Source organism: Sipha flava, unplaced genomic scaffold (genome assembly GCF_003268045.1).
Source record: "Sipha flava isolate LNK unplaced genomic scaffold, YSA_version1 36_pilon_pilon, whole genome shotgun sequence".
Taxonomy (NCBI): Eukaryota; Metazoa; Arthropoda; class Insecta; order Hemiptera; family Aphididae; genus Sipha; species Sipha flava.
The window spans coordinates 967826-991930 of record NW_020273076.1 but is presented as its reverse complement, the minus strand read 5'-3'; the positions used below and the strand labels follow the sequence as shown (position 1 = coordinate 991930).

The 24105-nt window shown below is 27.2% G+C and overlaps 1 protein-coding gene across 4 annotated transcripts in view; it reads right to left on the bottom strand.

Annotated features, from left to right (window-relative positions):
* Positions 1–24105, bottom strand: part of LOC112688059 (atrial natriuretic peptide receptor 1-like) — a 395288-nt gene that overhangs the window by 182616 nt on the left and 188567 nt on the right. For all 4 annotated transcript variants that reach the window (XM_025561079.1, XM_025561080.1, XM_025561081.1 and 1 more), the window contains 2 exons: positions 13796–13928; positions 13040–13121 (listed from right to left, as the gene is read on the bottom strand). In XM_025561079.1, the coding sequence (XP_025416864.1) occupies positions 13040–13121; positions 13796–13928 (215 nt within the window). The remainder of the gene's footprint in view (positions 1–13039; positions 13122–13795; positions 13929–24105) is intronic.

Genomic DNA, 24105 nt, shown 5'->3' with positions numbered 1-24105 from the left:
ATTTATATTATACTAAATGACAGCATTTTTCAACCTGTTTATGCCAATATTAAAATTATTATGAGAATATTGGTCACAAGAGTCTAGTGGCTAGACCGGGTGAATTATATACATATGTTATACATAAAGCCAATAAAAATGGTGATATAAACACATTTTTAGTTTACATTGATAAAGAGTTCAATCCCTAGATTAGATATATGGTACTTCGAAAAGTTATATATAGATGACAAATATTATCAGTTTAGCAAAAAATAAAAAAAAAACCATTATTTACAATGAATATACACACAGTAAATAAGCTTGGATTTATAAATATAAACAAATTCTTGTTGATCATGAAAATTTACAAATTAAGTACATTTTTATTGTTATTAAACAACAAGCAATTTATTAACATTTTCGTATGTATACACGAAACTCATAATAGGCTATGAGCACAGATTCCATTTAATAATAAACATGAGCTTATGTATATATTTTCCTTTTATTTTGTCAATTTAAAATAAACATTTAATATTCTTACGGCCATGTATGAATAAAAACTAAATAAATACAGTGTGTATAACAAGCTGACGGAACAGGAAAATAAAAAAAAATGTATGGCTTAATCCTATGTATTTAATGTTCAACTGATTAATGTGAATATATGTAATATAAAAAAATCCGAATATCATTAAATTATCACAAAATAATTATTGAAATAAAAAAAATAAAAATAAGACAAAAAGTTCATTCATCAGTTCAATTACATATGGAAGATAAGCTGAAAAAGTAAATAATAACTGTAATGCTCAAATTTTAAAGAAATTAATAATCTATAAAGCTTTGTATAGTAGGGATGGGCAAAAAAATAGACGTTTTAGATCGATATCGATGTTCTAACATCGATGATTCGTTTTCGATTAATATATAAACATCGATGTTTATGTTTGAAATGTTCGAATTTTTTTTTATTTTTTGTATTACTTATACTCCACCTGACCCATATCATCCTCCTCTAAAAATTTCATTTCCGTATATCTCGACCCCTACTATATGTAATTCATAACATTCCTTTCTGAATTTCAAAAACGCCGATTACGATTCAATAATTTCTTTTTTGTCTTCCTTCGATTGGTACTCTACTCTATCCAACCTTGACTTAAATACTGCGGTTTATACCTTTACTGATGCTCTTCATAATTCAATCTTGAGATTTGTCCCTATATCACGCTTCTATAAATCCAGTTTTCCCACATGGGTATCTAAAGAGCTCAAATTGTTAATTTATCGTAAGAACAAAGCTCATGCAGTTTAAATCTACCTTCGACCCTGCTGATTACACTGCTTTTTCCCTGCTTCGTGCTAAATGTAAATATACTTCCAAAAAATGTCATAAGGTATTTGTCGAACAGTCTGAAAAATCTCTATCGTCAAATCCCAAAAAATTTTGGGATTTTGTACGCAAGAATCGTTCCCATAATGCTGTTCCGAACACAGTTTCTTTAGATGGTGTCAATAGTTCTTGTAAGCTGGAAAGTGTTAATCTGTTTGCTAAACATTTTTGTTCGGTTTATTCTTCAGAGCCCGTTACTTCAAATCTTCAGACATCAGATATACAGTTCTTCGACTTACCTAACAACTGTTACTTCTCTCCAAACGATGTCCTCCGAAAGCTTAATACTTTAGAAAATGTGTCTTCTACTGGACCCGATGGAATACCTGGCGATTTCCTCTACAGAACGAGGCTCATTATTTTCTATCCTCTTTGGACCCTATTTCGAAGATCCCTCGATGATAGTATTTTTCCTGACATGTGGAAAATTGGTTCTATTACTCCAATTTTAAAATCAGGTTGCCGTTCATTAGTCACTAATTACAGACCAATTTCTATTTTAGGGCATATTTCTAAGCTCTTTGAGTCATTAGTCTTAGACTCAATTCAGCCTTCTGTAAATTTGATCTTAGCCGATGAACAGCATGGTTTCCGTCCTGGCAGATCAACGGTTACTTGTAACCTTGTTTTCTGCAATTACATATTCGGATCTTTTAAAAATGGAACACAGGTTGATGTCATATATACCGACTTTGCTAAGGCGTTTGACTCCGTTAACCATGAGGTATTAATCTCTGTTCTTCGTGCTACTGGATTTGGGAATCCTCTCCTATCTTGGTCCAATTCATTTTTAGTAAATAGATCTCAATGGGTTAATTTGTTCAGCACTAAATCTGACGCATTTTTATCTCCCTCAGGCGTTCCCCAGGAAGGACATCTATCACCTCTTCTATTCTCTTTGTTTGTTAACAGTGTTAGCTCCTCTCTCAAACATAGCAAACTTCTTTGTTTTGCCGACGATATGAAGATATTCCTCGAAATTAACTCTGTCGATGATTGTCACAAACTCCAGGATGATTTAAATAATTTCTCCGCATGGGCTGAATCTCTCGGTTTCACATTAAATATTGAAAAGTGCCGATCGATGACATTCACAAGAAGTCGCACTCCTATTACTCATCATTACTCATTGAATGGCTCTAATTTGATTCCAGCTGACTCTAGCATCTGTGATCTCGGTTTTACTTTTACTCCCTCTCTTTGTCCTAGAGCTCACATTGACAGAGTTACATGCAAAGCCCTTAAGGTATTAGGATTCGTCAAAAGAATATCTAGTGACTTTAAGCTCTCCGCTTCCCTCAAAGCAATATATTGTGCACTTGTACGTCCAATCGTAGAATACGGCTCAGTTGTATGGGATCCCCAAACAACTGATGCTTGTCTTTAACTAGAACGGGTTCAGCGAAAATTTTTATGTTACATAAAACATTCTCTTAACGTAAACTGCGCCCCTCATGAATATACTCCTCTTATCAGTTTGCTTAACTTATCCTCCCTAGCTGACCGTCGTCGCTTCAATAATCTCTCTTTCCTTAACAAAATCCTAACAGGCTTGGTCGATTCCCCATCCCTTCTTTCTCTCATTAACTTTAGAGTTCCTGTTAGGTCCACCCGCAATAATCATCCTTTCTTAATACCTCTCTGCACTAGAAACTATCTAAAAAATGAACCTATTACAAGATTATTGAAATTAGCCAATGAGGATCCATTGTTCCTTTAATAGTTTTACTTTTGTATTCATTGTTTAGTAATTTATATTTTATATATATACTTTGTTGTATTATTCATGTTATGTTATTGTTTGATTGTATTGTACACCTAATTATTTTAACCTGGGCTCACGCCCGTTTATTCAATAAATAAATATGCAGCATACAACAATCGTTATACAGTAATCAATTTTTTTGCATTCTCAATGGAAATTATTTTTGAATAAATAAAATAATATAAAAAATAAATGTTATATTATAAAATCATTTGTATTATTTAGTAGCGTACACAATGTATATCTATTCTAGATTATTTTATTTAATATGGTATTTTATTGAGATGTAAGCATTGGATTAATCTTGATTTCTATGGTGATGGGACATTCAGACCGAAAGGTACTAAATTATATAAGGGTACCACAATCAGTCTCATAAAAGACAATTTTCTATAACTTTTTTCTTATAATTATAACTTGGTTATTATTTTGGATTTGATATTAATTACAAATAGTGTGTAATAGTGTGATGAAATGGGGAAAATTAATTGTGAGTGGATTTTTAATAAACAGTTGGAGACACTAATTTTCGGTTTTACACTTTGGGGAAGAGAGGCGGCAAAATCTTAAATAATAAAAAAATAATAAAATAATAAATATAAAAAATAATAAAAAAATAATAAAATAATAAAATCTTAAATACGGTTCTGAGTATGCACTGTACAGTTATAAACAGGACTCGTAAGTTAATGCAATAAAAAACGCATAAATAATGCACTAACATTTGATCAAATATGCATTAAAAATCCTTAACTATGCAAGAAAAAAAATGTATAAGCATTTTTTAAAATAATAAGAATTATACATTCATATTTTTAAAAGTTATATTTCTTCTTCGATTACATTTTATTAAAATTATAATTAATAAACACACCTTGCGACGAAAATAGATGAATTGCAATGGACACGTCAATAGGAGGAGAGTGGTAGTGGTACACAATAACATTGTTTCCGTGGTACTACTTTTAACTTATAAAAATCAATTTCTTAAAAAAAAAAAAAAAATCATTGATAAAATAATAAGATTTTTAAGCAAGTTAGCAAAAGTAAATAAGAATGAATTTAAACATTTATTGATCTAATTTTTTTTTTAACTTTCACAAAAAATGATTTTGCTGAATTTACACAAAATAATATGTGCTAAAAACTCAAAAAAAAAAAATCAATCATATGCCAAATAAGTCAATACATACAAAACATGGAAAAACATGCTCTATTAAACTTCAGATTTTTATTACTATTATTATAAAACAGATTTTTATCTCAATTATGATATTTTTCAATGTAGCAAAGAAAACATGCAAATGCATGAACTTAAGAGCCCTGATTATGAGTATTTAATATGTATTTAAAAAATAAAGTTAAAATAAATTTTTAAATAAAACTTATTTTTAATAAGTTATAAGTATTTTAACTCTTGAATTTATTATTTAATCAAGAAAATATTATTCTGTACAGATAATAAAATCAGATGGCAGCTCTAGAGGGAAAAATTTTTTTCAATGTTTTTAAACATCGATGGTTTTTCACGGATACATCGAACACATCGATATTTTAAAAATCGATATTCAAACAAATTTGTCCATCCCATGTAAAATATATCCAGGGCCAGCCCAAACAAAAATAGTGCACTTAGCAAAATCAAATTTTTCCGCCACTTATTTTAACTTAGCCCCTCCTCCTATTTTTATGTGACATATCTACATACAATTTTTTATTTTTTATTTTATGTATAAAATTATATGTAAAAAGACTTAAAATTGATTTCTATAATTAATATTCAAAACCTTATTTATGATATATATAATAATTTAAAACGCAAAGCGTAGGCCATATTATAAAGTAATATCATAACTTTAGACAATATTATTTTATGATATAGGTAAGTGGTTTTTACGAATGAATTAATTTAATTATTTTTCTTATAAAACACCGATTGAACTAAAAAAAAGGTACGAGTCAATTTTGAAAATGCCGTTCCGACTAAAGTGCCGCTCTAGGAAGGTGCTTAGTTCGTCTATATCTTGAGTCGGACCTGGATATATCTATATAGTATTTATTATAATATGATATACTTTTTTTAGTAAGCGTTTTGTATAATTTAATATTTTTATAGTTATATATAATTTTACAAAGTTATAATGACAGCTTACTGAAATATATATATATATATATGATACCACTTCAAACTTAAGCATAAAAGTACAATCAGTTCTTATTAATTATTATTAATAATTCTTGTTAATTACATTTACATATTACAATGTATAAATAAACGAGTTTTATGAAACAGCTGTTTAAAAAATTATATAATTCACTTTCATGAACGAAAAATATTGTATAAAGCTTATAATATTATTAATAAATAAATATTTGTAATTTATTTCGTATAATGCTATAGTCACTAGAATTGTTCAAATATGATATGAAATGTAAAAATTGTAAATTATACACGGAAAAAATCTCAAAAAATTGACCGCATTGTGGGCAACCATAATTAGAAATTATATTTTGAATTATTTTCGTTAAAAGTTTAAACGCAGTCAGTCTTAGAGAATTTTCGAAATAAATCATAGACACTTACATGTTTGTAATTTAGGTTTTCAAACTATTCACAAGTTTTAATGGCATCCACGGCGAAAAATGTGATGATTATTTTAAATGTAACATGAATAATACTTGTTAGTCCTTTGTTTTAGATACGTGCATTTTTATATGAATTATAGAATAATAATACATTTATTAACACAGCGGACACATATCTCATTATTGACGAAGTGCAATATTTATTGTCAACATTGTAATACAAATCCAATAACAGTTTTAACGACTTCTAAGTTTATTATTATTTGATTTTTTAAATAAAAACGTATAATTAACTACAGTGGTCTATGGTATAATTAATACGTATTAAAACGTAATCTATACTCATACAACTGTGTTGATACCAATCATTATGTTTACGGACATCTTCCATTATTTATGGGATGGCTATTTATAGAGGAAAACTTTTCGCTTCTGAACTTCTATTTTGTAGATATTTAATTGTGTACTCGGTACGCAGTTATATATTGTGTCAAGTTTAGTTTCCTATGAATTTCTCACTAAGTTAAATCTATTTTATTTTTACTCCAGGTTTGCATGTGACCCCGAACACCTTAATACCTTTTCCGTGTTTTTGATCTCCGAGGAATAAATTTGAAAAATAAAAACATTATGAATTAAAAATAAAATAAAATAAATGAATTTTGGGATTTATCAATCATGTGAACGTGGAACAAAAAAGGTTTTAGGTTGATAAACGTTATGTAAAAAAACATCTATTTTATAGGTTATGTTTCAATAATAAATTAAAAAATTATAAAATAAAATAAGAAAATAAATATTTACACGTGTTATTTATTCTAAAAATGGTATTATGAGGTCGAAATATTTTCAATTAAAATTATAGTATTAATGTATTTTATAGTATAAATACACAATATAAATCAACAAATTAAAAAAATATGCTTAATCATCTGCGTTATTTAATTGAATAAAATGTTGAATTTTCAAAGTAGGTTAGAAATAAACTAAATATTTTATATAGATAAAACATTTACGATGTAATAGCTTAAGTAAACTCGTAACTGCAGTTGTGTAGAAAAGCTGACAACATTTCGTTTGGGAATAAGCCAGATTAGAACAATACGGATTTTCAGTTCCATTTTAAATTGTCTAAAGTGGTCTTAAAGGTAAAATCCTTTAAGGTGCATATTATGATTAAAGATAATATCAAAATCTAATATCCAATATAGTCCTTTCAATCATAGGTAGTTTGTGGAATTTTTTAATTAATTTAAATTGATTTAACTTATTTAAATTTATAAATTTAAAATTAGAACTAATTTATTCATAAATGTTAAAATAACACCTCATTAAAAAATGTAGGAAAAATAAAGGAAATTAAAACACGTAAAATAAATTTGCCAGATTAAGAAGGGAATATTATAATCACTACAAATAATAAATTTACAGTTCGGATTAGAAGAGTCAATAAACTTAATAATTGAAAAGTGGTTCAAATACCATTTCAAATCACTATTAGAAGAAATGAACACAGTATAAAGTTAAAAGTCAGATCATTCATTAAGACTATAGTAATGACTATACAGTGTCAACAGTTAGTAGTTTGGAATTAAATGTTTTTTATTAATGATGATGAGAACACTGATAAAATTAAAATGAATACACATATGAGATTGTTTAGGAGAGAGATTATATCTGTGATTAAGATTATTAAACAAATTTTTACATTTACTATCATTAAATTAAGACTTTACCTTCAAAATTAGTTTTTTTTATAATTTTACAATCCTTCGAAAACCATTATAATAGTGGACTTTTATATCCTTTTTACTTTTTATCCTTTTAACTTCAACTCTTTTTTGAAATTCGATATATTACTCCTTAATGTAACGACGTTATGTTTAAGTACGGTCCTTTCCAACATATATGTTATTAACAGATACAAGGGACTCTCATTTGGTATTGATAAAAGAAGAAATAACTTGGTCGGCATCATATGTGTTGCATGAAGTTAGTTTTATCGATTTATGCTTAATTGTATACGGATGGCCGAGCCATGTTTACGTATTCAGAATCAAAAATATTATGTACATTAAAATTCCTCGACGCCATGAATATTAATATTTAACGAATGCTTTTGGATTTCATTCATAATTTTTAGAGATAAGTCTTTGGATTCGGAAATTGTATCAGGATTATTAGTTTCGAGAATAAAAATCTTATATTCTAGATAAAGGTGTGATTTGATGTCGTCAATAAAACTATTTATAAACGCGAAACTTTTATCTTGAATGACAGAAATTATATTAATCATAACAGCAAAGTGTTTGAATATTTGTGTTTTATTTGGATTCATTGTAGTATTTGACATAGTAGACATATTAATAGAATGGATATAGTAAATGCAGTCACTGCTTGGCTTATTATTATATATAAAGTCCTTGATATGTATATCCAGGCGAAAAGAACGATAACAAGAGAAGCAGACCGAACAGCTGAGAGTAGACGATTGTCAAGTGATGCCGAATTTTTAAATGGAAAATTTTGATGGAATGAATTATATAAGTTTACTAAAATCTAGACACTGTATATATATATATTATATATTATTTTTGTGTGTCATTTGTTAATCTGATTGATAAAATTAAGTTGATATTGAATTAAAAGTCGATGTCGTCGTTATTATGTATGATTAGAAATGTATACACATAGTAGTCTCTGAGTTTTCCAGTTGCTCAACAGCTTAATCGCATAAGTGGCTTCCACAGTGGTATAATACAATAAGCTCACGTGCAACTGATCAGTTTGACCAGCTAATTGATTTGTGTTTTGTCGAAAATCGTTCGATTATGCGATTGCCTTAGTTGCATATGTTATCGCGGTTATGATAAGACTGTTGCGTAACTATTACACAACTGAAAATTGCCCATCAGCGACTGGCCTAATAGTAGTATTATAAAGGTCAATGCAGCAGAATAGCGATAGTAAATTGAATCGAATAGTAACCAGAGGATAATAAGTGGTGATAACAGTAATAACGATCACATATACTTTTTGGCTGATGTCTATAAACTTCCATACTAACTAATATTATAAAATCAAAATAACTACAGTAATGATGAACTAATAAATGAAATTATAGTAGGTATAGTGGAAACGAACAAACGTGTTGTCACTATCGTATTCATTACTGTATAGTACATTTGGAAAACTGAATATACATTTTGAATTATAATTTATATGAGCATTTTATATTTTTCTTCGAATACAGTACAAACTTCAACTAAATGACAACTCTTTTCATAATAAATTCATGGTAATTTTCAGTTTTAATTAAGTTTTACGTAAATTAAAATTTCAAAACACTGAATGCGATCTGTTACAACACGTATTTCCTAATGAATTTATCAAATATCTAATTCGATTACTTCAAACATAAAACTAGATTATAAAACCGTGATACTTTACACTATTTTGCTATGAAATAAAGTATACCTGATAGTGGTAAGATTACAATTAATAACGTTAATTCAATATATGGCTTTCTTATTATGGTTGATGCGTTCTGCGTATACGCCCATGTTCTAATTCAAGAAACGATGTGTACGAAATTATTAATGACATATATATATGTACAATAACTGTTTTCAAAGACACGACATATTTGATAAGCACGAAAAACACAATATTTGAACATTTGTTTTTGTCAGCTGAAGTGTATTATTTAACTTGAAAAATTTATGGAAATCGCATTGTTCGATTTCTGTCACATAAACTGTAAATTACCGCCTTACATTTTTAAAAGTTCTATTTCAAACACCTATTAAATACATTTTGAAGCATAAACATAAATGTTAAATATTAATTTATAAAATTGCACTCTACATATAACAATATAAACAGGATTTTGTATGAGGATCAACGGCTAGAATTCTTAAAAAAAAAATTTGAAGAAGATAATTCAAACTTTTTAAGAAACAACAACAATCAAAATCACAGAAAAATAAATAATGGACCAACTCATTAATTTTTTGAAAAATAAGTGATAAGTTAATAAGTTTTTTCGATAAACCTAGAATAAAACACACTTAAAATATGCATTGTTATCAAATTTAAAACACAAAAAACAAATGCTGTCATAACAGTAAACACTAAGCAGTTATGACAAATAATGCATATCATTATTATCAGATCTAACCATTGATTATAATATGATATATTGAATTATATAAATATTATATACCAAAAATCTATGGTGCTCATGTACGAGATTTTACAAAAATAAATGTTGAGGATACGCAAAAAATTAAAATTTTTAAATTATATTTTTATAATAAAATACAAATTCATAATATTGGAACATTTTCGTTATCGATGACGTTTTTCAAAAAATTAAAATTGTAGATTCGTTAAAAGCGTAGAAAACATACTAAACGTAACATGACGCAATATAAACGTAGTAGCACTAAAAATGTTGTCTATTTTTATTTAAAATTATTCAAGTGAGTCACTATTTTCAAAAAAGAACTTCATAAAATCTGATTTAAGAAATTAAACAAGTAATTAATGTATTGACGTATGTACTGTACTAAAGTTACTAATTATAAACCAAATATCAAATAATTTTTATTAAGTATTCAACAAAATTAATCACATTGAGAAGGTAAATAATAATTAAAGTAATGTAATTATATATTTACATAAATATTAAATTTTTTTATATTAATACTTTAATAATAAATGTTATCTTATAATAATTAATATAAATATATGTATTTTTTTAAATATTTAATGGTACAATTGAAATAAAAAAAAAAAGTAATTTTTGGCACGTAGCGTCAAAATAATTTACCGCCTCTGTTTTATAATATAATACATAAAAATACTCGTATGATATAAAATAAATGATTTTAATCAAAACTATCTCATTAATAATGTAAATGCATGAATAAAACAATAGTATAATTATTTATAAATACAAATTATGATATATCACTAAATAATTCAATTAATAAATGTATCCAAATGTTTGTGAAATTTTTAAATTAAATATTTGTTTATTTAACGAAGAAAAACTTCAGATAAAAAAAATGTTAAAAATGTTTTTCATATATTTTAAATGATAAAAAGCGATATTTTATACTTGAATTATTTTTAACAATTTTTTTCAATTATTTTTGATTAAAAACATTAACAAGCACCATTAATTGTTTATAGAGATAGATAAAGGATTATTGATACTGACTCAATACTAGTCAATAAAGAATACAAAAAAAAAATTCTTCTCAGTATCGCAAACATAAATGTCCCATATAAGAGCTTAACCCGATTAATAAACATTTAGTAATGAAAAGTTAGTGTAAAAATGTACTTTGATGCACGGTCGAATAAATTCATTTTTTTTTTTTTTATTAATTTATATTTTATTCGATCAGAATAAAAGATTTTGTGAGAGTACCATATAATCTATTCCTAAAAAAAAAAATGAAAATTTTTTGACTACATTAAAATATTCAAATTTCAAAAACATCTTTTGGTCGTTTGGAGTTTTAATTATTAGTGTTCTCTACAATGCTTGGAAATAGGTATCCCCAGATTCATCAATTTTAATACGACAGAAATTTCCAAATCTCAGTAGCCTTGTCACGTCCACTTGTAGGCACTAAGCTTTATCTAATTCTCGCAGTGCGTTGCATGATGAATTCGACAAAACAATTTAATGCAAAAATTTCATTTAAATTACAATATTAATTAATAATGATATTTAATCTAATCATTATTATTATGTATTTTATATGAATGTATACATTTATGTATGATTAACATATAGGAAAATATTAATTAAATTATGAACATATTGTTCGAAAATATTTCATGTATGTAAATATATGAAATGCGTGGAATGAGTACCTATTTATAATCCAATGAAAATTAATTTTTAATTAATTGAAAAAAATAATGTAATATTGTGACAAACGGTATATTTATTGCTATTTTTAGATATAAGTTTCCAAACGGGAGCAGAATATTAAAAGTAGAATAAGTGCAATTTTACTTTCCAAAAATTACGGTCTAAGCAGTTAGTTGTGAAATATACATAATTATTCATGAGTACGAAAGAGTACTATGCAAGTAAATAAACATATTTACTATATGCATAAAACTTCTTTCATCCAATTTAACATTAATGGAATGAGATTTTTTTTGTTATTTTACAATGCTGTTAAAAATCTTTTTTGTTGAGGATAAGAATTTAAAATTCTTATTAGTACCCTTATGAATAAAGAGTGAAATAATTCATAAAGTATCTCGTTTTTAACACTTAAAATTTCATAAGGTTGATAAAAACATATTCAGGTACCAAAAATATACTGTTTAAATTAATTATATTAATAGGCCATAAAATACTAATTATGAAAACTTATGATTTGGGTCCAGTATTTAAATAAACAATTTTAATACATTTTAAATTAAGTAAAATTTAGACTCACCCATCTTAATTTGTAAGATTGACAAAAAAATTGATAAATTTAATAATTTATCATAATAATTTAATAAAGGTCATACAATAATTATTACTATTACTATCGTATGACCATTATTAAATGCTAAAGATTGTTACTGATACTACTAGTTAACAGGCCATAAATTGATAAACAAAATATCATGACGGCCTTAAATTTATTATATCATTGCGATTGGAGTTAAAATGTAAATGCAGTTTTTTGCACTTCACAATTATCATAAAAATAAATTAAAAATTACTGATACTATTGCATTTTTAAAGAAAATAATTAAATAGTTATTTTTATAATAAAAACAATCAATTAATTTATATAAAAAAATTTAAATATATCAATAATAAAACAAACAATCATAAAAAATGTAAAACAATATCATTGTTTGAAAAATTATATCATGTATGGTTGAAAGTTATATCAATTTGGCGGTTGAAGTTTACCTTGTTAAGTATCATTTTCGTTTAAAAAAGAAATATATTAATAAAAAAGGCTTCAGATGATCCAAAGCATAAATGCAATATCAAGATGACATACTTTGATTAGACCATTAATAATGCAGCCAGTTAGGATACGTGCGAAGGAATAATAAAAAATACAGGATCGCTAAACTGGTATTTGCAGTGTTTTGTTTTTTATTTACACGGAAAGGAAAAACTCAGCACGAAAATAAATTAGAAATTTTATGGTGAACCCATGGTGAGAATTATGTTTTGTAAGTAAATAATAATTATTATTTAAAATAAAAAAAAACTTCACATTTTTACATTTTTATTATATATTCTGTAGCTATATTAAAATATATATTACCTGTAAATGAGGGCTGATGCTATTGCTAGGATCACTACAACTGAGCTGAGGACAATACTGAGTATCGCATAACCAGGCATTGCTAGAAAAATAATTTTCAAATTAATTAAAAACTGAACATTATTTTAAAAAAATTGTAAAAAATTAATTAATTTTTATATTAACATTCATTAAAATATGAAATTATCTTTAAAAAAAAAAATTATTATAATTCTAAAATATTTTCAAGATTTAACAAAATATTTATTATTTTGTACTGTTATAAAAAGGCATTCAAACAGAAAGCCAATTAAAATATGTAGAAATACGAGTATAACAGATTGAAAATTTATATTTAATGTACATAATAGAGAAATTTATAAAAATAAATAAAAGAAAAATAGTCAATACGAAAAGGTTTGAAAAAAGGGTAGATCTAAACGTATAATAAAATGAGAACATGTATAAAATAAAAGGTATTAAGAACATTTTCATGGATTATGTTTAGAATTCTTTTAAGCGTGAACAAGTGGGAAAAATAAAAATAGTGTGAATGTTTTCACCGGAAAATTGAAACAATGAAATAAAAATAACGGAAATAAAACTCCCTGCGATTACCGGCCGTTTTATATGAACATAATGCCGAAACTTTTAAGACGTCTCTCAAGAAGTGATTTTTTTTTAATGAAAAAAAAAAACTCACGCATCCAATATCACTATTTCTAAATATCCAGAACTTAACAATCGAAACCTTAAAAACAATATAAAAATCATTACTTTTGCAGAGGGAATTGTCAAATCCACAGGCGGGAGTGTCTGGAGGAGGATTCGTTCGACCACCAGCCCAGTGAATACTCATTCCTGGCACGTATTCTAACGATTGTTTAACCCCAATGTAGTTCGCCACTATCTGTCAAAAGAAAAAAAAAAGATTAATGAAAATAGAATCAAATTTAAAATTAAAAAAATCATTCTAAGTATTGGAATATTAAAATAACAGTGAAATATTAAAGTTTTGTATAAAATACGAGGTAATCTCTATTTGGATCTTCTTTACTTAAATGTTTATCTTCTATCTCCGATGACAAATAGACGTACTAACAATCGTAATTCTTTATCACTTCAATGTCCTACTAACTGAACTGATCAAAAAAAATTCTACAACTAATTTTCAGAAGCATCAGATCTCGTTCATTGGAACTCGCTTCGCTATTACATTTTGAAGTATATTCTATTGAAATTATTGTTGAAACGTGGCTTTAGCCCCAACAAAAGTTGTCCTTAGCCTAATTTATAATCTTATTCGATTTAAACAAGTCAATAGATACTGTGGTCTTAAAATTTAATTGCCACTCACCATTCTATTCAATTCAAAGAGATTTATACTGACGTTATACTTAAAAATGATTTTTTACTAAAATCCATCGATTTAGTTAGAATAAAGGACTTCATTAATTCCGATCATGCATTCAAATTATGGTCCCTATATATTTCTCCATCTTTTAGCCCTACTACGACTTAACTCAATAATATTTTATCATGTCTTTGGTCCTAATTCCATCATAGGTGGAGATGTTAACGGTCATTACCCAATTTGAGACAATTGTAATAATCATAATCACCGCGATGGTTCTATTTACTCGTCCTTATGTAATTTTAATCTAATTATTCTCAACTCCAGGGCTCCTACGCGCATTAACCACCCCTTTTTTGCCAATACCATAGTGGAATTTAGGGTCGTAGATACCACTCTCCTTTTGTCTTTATTATGGTACCCCCTAGACAATCCTCACGGAAGCGATCACTGTCCTTTGATAATCGAAATAATCACGCCTTCGACAAACATCGTACCTTCAAGTCATCAGGGTGCTGCAGAACTAAAATTAAATTATTCCAGTGCTGACTAGCTTCTTTTTTTCTCGCACTTAGATTCTCTCATTAATTCTTACTCTTTCTCTAATTCTCAAATAAACGATTATAATAATTTTGTTGCCTTTTTAACCACCACCTCTAGTTACACTATACTTACTAAACGAAGCTCCTCCATATTACCTTCCACCTCTCCGATTTGGTGGAATTGAACTTGTTCCAAAGCTATCGAAATTCGATCGGACGCCAATTTTAGACTTCAGGGATCACTTTAAATTTTCTTTCTTATAATAATATTAACATTAAAACCAAACGCATCCTAAAAACGGCATAAAAAAATTCTTGGGACAAATTTTATACCACTCTATCTTGTTTGCGAATTGTAGAACACCGCCAAATTTTTTTAAAAAATTGACAATCAAACGAATACTTCGCTTAATGAAAAATGATTTCCGTTATTTTGTAGTAAAGTATCACAACCATACTTTTCTTCCTACTAGAAATTCTATCCACATCTCCAACCAATATCAACTATCCACATCCTTATTTAGATTTGCTAACTATACCTCTCAATCTCAAAGAGCTCATTTCAACAATTTCTTCCCGGTCGTTAAAAGCTTGTGGTTTAGTTGACATTTCAGTCATCGCATCAAAAATTTGCCTTATAAATATCCTCAAAGACAACTGAGTCTCAGACGTTATTTTAGATTCCTGAAAAAAGTATCATGTCATTCTTATCCCTTAACCTAACTCTTCTCCCACAGCTTAGAGACCGATTGCTTTATCATCGGCTTTCTGTGAAATTGATGAATAAGTCATTAAAATCTATCTCGATTGGAAAAAACCACCTGATCAACCTATTCGGCCTATCATCTTTAGTTGGACTAGCATATAAGTTTTTTTGTGACAAATAATTCTTAAGTGCTGCTTAATCGTCGTTTTCACCCACCTTCGAATAGGACACGTTCTTCTTCTTTACCATGCCTTTAAGATCTCACTTAACTTTTTTCCTCTATATAGATGACAACAAGATGACACCTTCTGCGACTTCAACCATATTTTTTTCCACTATCCTTCTAATCTCCTCCTTAACTCCCGCTCCATTTCTATTATTAATTTCATTATCAAATTCATTAATTCATCTGGTTTCTTAATTTAACTAGTTGATAGTTTTCTTATATTAATAGTTATATTTTAATCACTTAGTTTCTTTGCTATAATGTATTTAATGAAGGAAAAATAAAAAAAAATTAAAAATGCGAGGTAATAAATATAATTCTATAGTTATTGTTTTAATTTTTTTTGTATATTTGATTTATAGTTCATGATAATTTCATCAAAAATTGGAAATATTACTTATTTATTAATTTCTTTGATAATACTTTCAAAATATCACACAATATTATTTACACGTAGAAAAAAATCGATACTTATTGTTTCTTAAAAAATGATAAATAATACATGGTAATGACTGTAAAATGAATACATACAATTTGTCAGAAATACATTAGTATTATAAAAAAATTATTGTAGTTATTTAAAAATGTGCAACAAAAAAATATAGATATCAATGTTCTTATTCATTTGACATTTAAATATATTTCAATATTTTTTTAAGTTGTTACAACTTAATTTTTAGTAATTTTAACTAAACTTGATGGGTAATCTTTATTGAAGATCAGAAATATAACACTAAAATAAATATTATTTAATTTTAAGTAATATCCACCATTATTTACTTTGAAATTAAAGAATTTGTTTTCACTAATAACAACAATTGCACAAAAATGTCTTAAGCCATATAAAGCTTAAAATAATAGTTGAATAAATTTAGTTCAGAACGAAATCAAATTACCTATAATTTGAAATGTAAACATTTAATAACGATAATACAGCTTTTATATAGGTATTATTGTAGGTGATTTCTTTTTAAGATTTTGACTTAATTTTATTACCACTAATTTAACTGTCGTCCATGTTAAAATATTAAATAGAAACAGTCAATAAATATACAAACCGAACAATAATATATTATTACGCCCTTTTTAAGTTTTTTTATATTTATACCAAAACATTAAATAGGTAAAACAAAAATATGAATATATTTAGAAATTCTAATATGGATTTTTTTAACATGACATTTATATGTTCAATAAATTGTAAGATATTTGATTTTAAACATAAATTGATAATTCGATATTTTATAATAAAAAAAGATTATAACCGTAATGTTCGTATTATTCTGTACGCCATATTTGATTAACGAATGAATATATGAATACAAATGTAAATTAATTATTAACCAGCCAAATAATGTACATTGAAACTGTGAATAACATATTATATTAATATATAATAAAAGTCTTTACTTCGAGTAACAATCTTACCAATTCAACTTGAACAAATTATGTAAAACATAAAGGGTGATGCAGAACGTTAATATTCCTTTCGATTGTTCGATATTTTAGTTTCTCTATACCAATCGTCACTGTTAGGAAATCTTTTTACGAATAACTTTTCGTTCTTAAGTCTTTTAACATGCACTTCGTCCGATACTAGCAAGTTAGCAAGGTATAGCAGAAGGAGCGGGGAGCACGACCAAGTGAGTTTGGATAGTTAACAACAACCGTGGTACTACTAACCGAGTTCTTTATACCACAGTAACGGAATGTTAATTAAAATAATGATACACTCGACTCAGTGGCATTAGGCACTAAACCGGTCTAGATGTCGAAACTCGGCTTTATATCCATCCAATGAAGATTTGGTATTAAAGCAAAATATTATACACAATGCTTGTGCATACTGTACGTTCCTCGGTTTTGATGAATAAAAAGCGTTGTGAAATACAAAGAGAGAAATGAAGTTCGAGTCGCTTAACTGGAATGATTACTGCATTTTACAACATTTTAACATCCACGTAAACTTTTCCAAAGAATTTACCAGACTTATTATAATGTTACACGTTATTCATAGATTTCAAAACTGAATATGGAAAATATTTAATAATTTATACGTAAATAATAATTAAATTATTAATACAAAATCATAACTTGTAGACCATACCCTAAACCGAAATATTTGATCGCGTGCAGTGTCCCTTGCCGATAACTTGTCCCCGCATCTTGTTGCGCGAGTGACAACGGTGAAATAAATTTAACACGCAGTATACACAGGAGCTGCGGGTCATTGGCTCATCGTCCTCGCCCGAAGTATTTATCGCATAGTGGTCCGAAAATGAAAATAGTTGGCCAAAAATGATTTTTTTAAATTTCAAAAAATTAAAATTTTTCTTTTGTATATAATTTCTACAGAACTTAAGGTATACAACTGTACAACAATAATGGCATAATGTATTTATATTCATGGAAAAATAAAACATTTAAGTAGAGAAAATAAATTATTTTAACAAATACTCCGATTTTTGGTTCGGTTATCATTTCTTAATTAAATTGTCTCCACCAAATAAAATAAAAGTCAACCAAAATGTTTTTATTTGATATATATAAATGACTGATATTATTTAATGACCCAATTATTATATAGCGATTATTATCGACCCGTAATAGTAGTATAAATGTATACGTTTCTAAATATTACATAGATAAATCCATACGTATTTAAATTCTATAAAATTAATAATTTTTTTTTACCGAGCTTCACAGACCTATTGGTATCATCTAATAAACCATTATCTACAGAATAAAAGTATATAATATTTAGCTGCACATATTTGCGCAACTCATAGTAGTAAGCAGTTGAATTTTGGTAAATCAATCATTATATTGTAAACAATTTTTTTTACAAAATAAAAAAAATTAAAAATATGGCTTTAATTCCTACAATTACACGAATGCATATTCATAACGTTATTTTAATGAATACTATCCCATGAATTAATGAAAAAAAAAGAAATTGCATTCAATTTAGTTTTAAATATGTATGAAATCGACCCAAACAGTGAGAATCGAGTTAAAGTGGATATTGTGAAGAAATATTTAAATAAATCGTTTTTCAATAGGTTTACTTTTAATATAATATATTTTTATATTTTCTAATTATTGTTTAAAACTATAATATAATAACAGATATAATAATTAATGGAACAGTAGCTGTAGACACTACGGTATATTTATTAAAGACCATAGTAGTTGGCTTAAAATAGTACTAAATTTTCCTGATTTAAATAATTCAGAGGGTACTAAATATCTTACTCGTGGTCGTCCAACATTATCGTATGATAATAGTAGCGAACATTCAAAAACACGTAAGTGTCAATCGTTATGCAAGTTATCTTCTATAAATGAACAAAGCCAATTGACATCAATGGTTTTAAGAAAACATGGCAATGAAGATGCAGCAAAGCTTATAAAGAAATTGCACAAAGTACTCCAACGAGAGGATAAAAAATTCGTAAGGCATGGATAAATTACAAGCGAGAAATTAAACCCACACAACTGAGTATAGACAAAGAGAGAGCTCTTTATTAATTTTTTCCTCTTTATCAAAATCACAGTATAACATGCTAAGAAAAAATGCAAAATTATATAATTTTGATTTATATCCGTCTTATCCTCGAATAATCGTCGCTAAAACTGAGGCTTATCCTAACGACATTATAATAACTAAAGACAAATGCGAGGTAAATTATGATATTTATTTTTATTTTCATATATTGAATAAATGTTTAAGATTTTCAATTAATTTAATATTTGAAATTATTATACAGGTAAAATTACAATCTCTCCTCAATCATACTGCACAACGACTTTTAAAAACTGTTTCAAATGAATTGTATAATATTGGTACTAGTACAACTGTATACTGCAAGTGTTATGACGGGTTATGATGGTACTAAAGGTTTTCAGATGTACAAGCAAACTAAATTTGGTGGTTCTAGTGATAAGTCCATGCTTGTAACTTCTATTGTACCACTAAGCTTGGTAAATGATACCAGCTATAAAAACGTTTGGCAAAATCCTGTATGCTCATCTACGCGATACTGTAGACCAATTCGAATACAGTACATAAAAGAGACGATTACTATTATTTAAGCAAAACAAAAATATATCAATGATCAAATAATTAATATTTTGCCATTCATTAGTGATTTTGGAACTGCAATTAACTTTAAAATGGATCTTACTATGATTGCTGGAAAGGTGTGTCCTAATAGGTAGTTGTGGTATTATTTATATTATATATTATTAATGAAAATAACTTAACATAGGTGTGTAATGCAATAACTGAAACTCCTTCGTTGAAACGCTATATATGTGGAGCAAAAATTTCGGAAATGAATAATTTGAATGCTTAACGAGACAAACCAGAAAGTATATCAACATATTGGTAATAATTTTTATAGATTACTTAATCTATAGTTAAAATGTTTGGCATTATTATTTAAAAAGTAAAATTCAAATTTATAACTAATTTTAGTTTTGGACTATCTAAACTACACGCTTACATTCGATTTCGAGTGTCTTCTTCATGTTTCGTATCGTCTAGATTTTAAAAAATGGAAGGTATTAATTTTAAATTAAAAAATAAATTAAGAACTATAGATAATTAAATAAGTACCAATAATGTATAATTTATGTTTAAAAAAACTATAAAGGATGGAAATGATGTATTGCTAAAAAGACGAAAAGTTAAAATACAAAACCTCTTTCGAGAAAAATTGGGATTGCTAATTGATATTCCAAAACCAGGGTTTGGTACAACCAATGATCGTAATACAGCTAGACGATTTTTTAAAAAAACTTAAATATCAGCTGAAATAACGGAAATCAATGAATAACTAATAAAAAGATTTAGCGTTATTTTATAAACTTTATCATGTGGTTATCATTTAAATTATGAAAAATTTGGAAATTATTGTTTAGAAAATATTTAGATATATATAGAACTTTATGATTGGTACAACATGCCAACAAGTGTGCATAAAATCTTATTTCATGGTGCTTCAATAGTAAAATCATTTATGTTACCCATTGGTCAATGAGTGAAGAGACATAAGAAGCTCATAATAAAGATATTGAAAATTACATAGAAAATGTTAGTAGAAAATCATCTAGGATAAATATAAATATTGATATATTTCAAAGATTTTTATTATCATCAGATCCATTTATAAGTAGCATAAATCATAATAATAATAAAAATAAAAGAAGAAAAAATTGCTTCCATGTGTCAAATATTTGTTGATTGTATTTGAAAATTAATGTGATTCTGATAGCAATTGCAGCAGTCCTGATGATAGTAGTGATGAATATTCAGAATAATATAAATTACATAAATAAACTTTTTTTAAATATATTATAATAACAAATACTTAAAAAGGAATAATATTATGTTATTTTATGAATAACATTAAAAATATTTTATTCCACAAAACAGAATTATAGTGTATACTTTTTTATTGCTTCATAATTAAAAAAATCAATTAAGCATGAAAATATAGTTTAATTAAGTTATAGTATATCATTTTTACTAGCTTTGAAAAAATTAGATTTTTGACCAACTATTTTCATTTTCGGACCACTGTGCATCGGGTCCATTGATTTTGGTCAAAAACGAACTACCGCGGCTCTCGCACATTATAATAATGTGTATGTAATTAATCGCAGTCGGGAAAACGCGGAACTAGTTAACATATTGTTGCTGAATTGTCGACTACAGGACCGCTGGACGCTGTAGGACACGGATTATTAAATTACTTATCGGGGAATTGTGTATAAACTTAGATTCCGGCTGCGGATTAGCCACGTGCGACCTCTTTGCGTATTGGTGGCAACGGTCAGGTGGGTTTATTATCCCTCGACGACAAACGCATTTTGGACAACTTTAGTGGCGTCAAGCAATCATTGGCAAAAAGGGTACGCAATTTCGTAGAATTAGATATCCTGCTGGTAACACGAAATGCGATTATAGAGTTGTTGATGGATTTTTGAATATTCTTTTTTTCAATATAAATTACTTGAAATTTAGCTATTCAAATGCTAATCATTCATTACGCTAAGAGTGTAGTTTTATAACTTCGTTTTATTATTTTTCCTTTATTTTAACTCGATGTGAAATTCGAGAAAAATTAAAAACGTATTTTTCTCGCATCGTGCGCAAAACACAAACAGTCTACTGCAATGAGCAGTTTAACCTATCTATAGGACATTTTACCATGTTAAACACACACACGGCTATTTTATGATGTTCAACAATTTCATTGATCTTTTAGATATGGTAAAAAAAGTTTGACCTTCAACTTCAACGATTTTATACTTAAACACATTCGTCATTTTTTTTCTGTTTTTCCTCAGAACTCTACCATTAAGTTTTATTTTAGACATAAACATGTCGGTGTTTAAGTTTTTCCGTTTTGTAAACGTTGGTTAGCACATCGACCATGATAGTTTCTCTCCATCACAATAGCTGTAGTTTGATTTTCGGCGGTTACCCAAATCGTGCAATTTGGTATTGCATAGAGCTTCAGTAAAGATCGGTAATTGGCATTAGTATGGGATATATATCGTACGCAGCAGCAACAAACAGCCATTGCCGTCGTTTTCATGATAACAACGGGCCGAAATCAGTAGCTCCTGAAAGAAATGTGGTGAACAGCTGTACTTCAAAATACCTATCTAGTATTACATATTATTATTTAGATATTAGATATTATTATCTAGTATTTTGTTTATTTTATAATATACCTGCAGTGGGTATTCGGAACAAGAAATATGCTTCGTTTGAATTACACAGTATTAGGGAATATTCAATGACAATAGTTCATAATATTTCCGTAGTATAGAGTGATGTTTTGTGATTTGATTTCAATAAAATCCGAATGACCAGCATACTGTGCACAACAAAATTGAAAACTATTACGGCATCTGATGAATTTTCCAAAATATTTAGAAAACATCCTGAATAAATAACGAGTGTTCAAATAGCGCGTAGATGAAAAAGTGAATATTTGTGTACACAATTGCTTTAGCACTCACTATCACGAAGACGTGTATTTTGTTAAATTTGATCTCTTAGGACTAATAAAAGAGGTAGAGAAGAAAAAAAATGTACATAAATCATGAAGCAACTTGTTGTCTCCATTCCCAATATGGTTCATTGTAGACAAAAAAGAAAAATATTTTATTTATCTGTCTGAAAATAAAACAAAAAATCAAATCAGAATACAATACGGATTTAATACCAGTTAATTTTTTAATATATTCAATACATGAATATGTATTATATTTACGGTTATAAATATTACCATTACAGAAAAAACAAAAAATTTATATTACACCGACTATTGCAGCATAAAAAGCCTCGTTAATTTGATTGACTGTGCACTTAGTTCTTTTTTGACGTGCATAAAAAACAGGCGTTGCTAACGAACAACAATAATAATTTTTCTTAAAAATATTTTAAAATTATTAATTTTTGTTTGTGTAAACCTTGCATACTCTATTGTGTTAACCATGTAATATCATTGGATTTGACTGCGGCGTTTCTGTCTGGCAATTTCGCTACGTTGGTGTCAGTATAACAAAAATGTGGTATATGCCATTACGCCGTTTTTCCATTGTTTGGTCAGTCCGAACCAAAAATACAATGAATTATCTGGGAGTTGTCTGAAATTAGACAGGTAACCCACGCTATCCAGTATTCAGAGCCGACAATATGGACCCTCTTTAAAAGCGTTTCGGAGAAAGACGGTTTCGTATTTTAATTTATTATTCCAACATTTTTTTGTTATTTTTTCATCTTCAATATCGATCTATTAATTTTTTTTGATTTATATAATAGTTTGTCTCTCTCGGTAACAAAGTATTACATTTTCATATGGATATCATTAAATTATAATATAATATCTGAAGTAAAATATGAAAATTATATTTTTTAAAAACTTATTTAAAATTTATGAATGAAAATCCTAAACAATATACCAACAAAAATAAACCCAATGCATATATAATATTGTGTTCACGTTACCTAGGAGTTTTAATTGATTATTGACATTAATGGTAATGGTATTACCAGAGATCGCATCTCTTTACAACATCATATTATATCAAAATATATACTAATTATTAATTACTTTAATAACTGTTATTTCATTTTAATTTAATTGTTAAATTGCCGTCGACGTTGTTCATTTGAAAAAAAACAAAAAAAATATGCGTGTATTTAAATTTTATAATGAGTTTTTTAAAAATAACTTT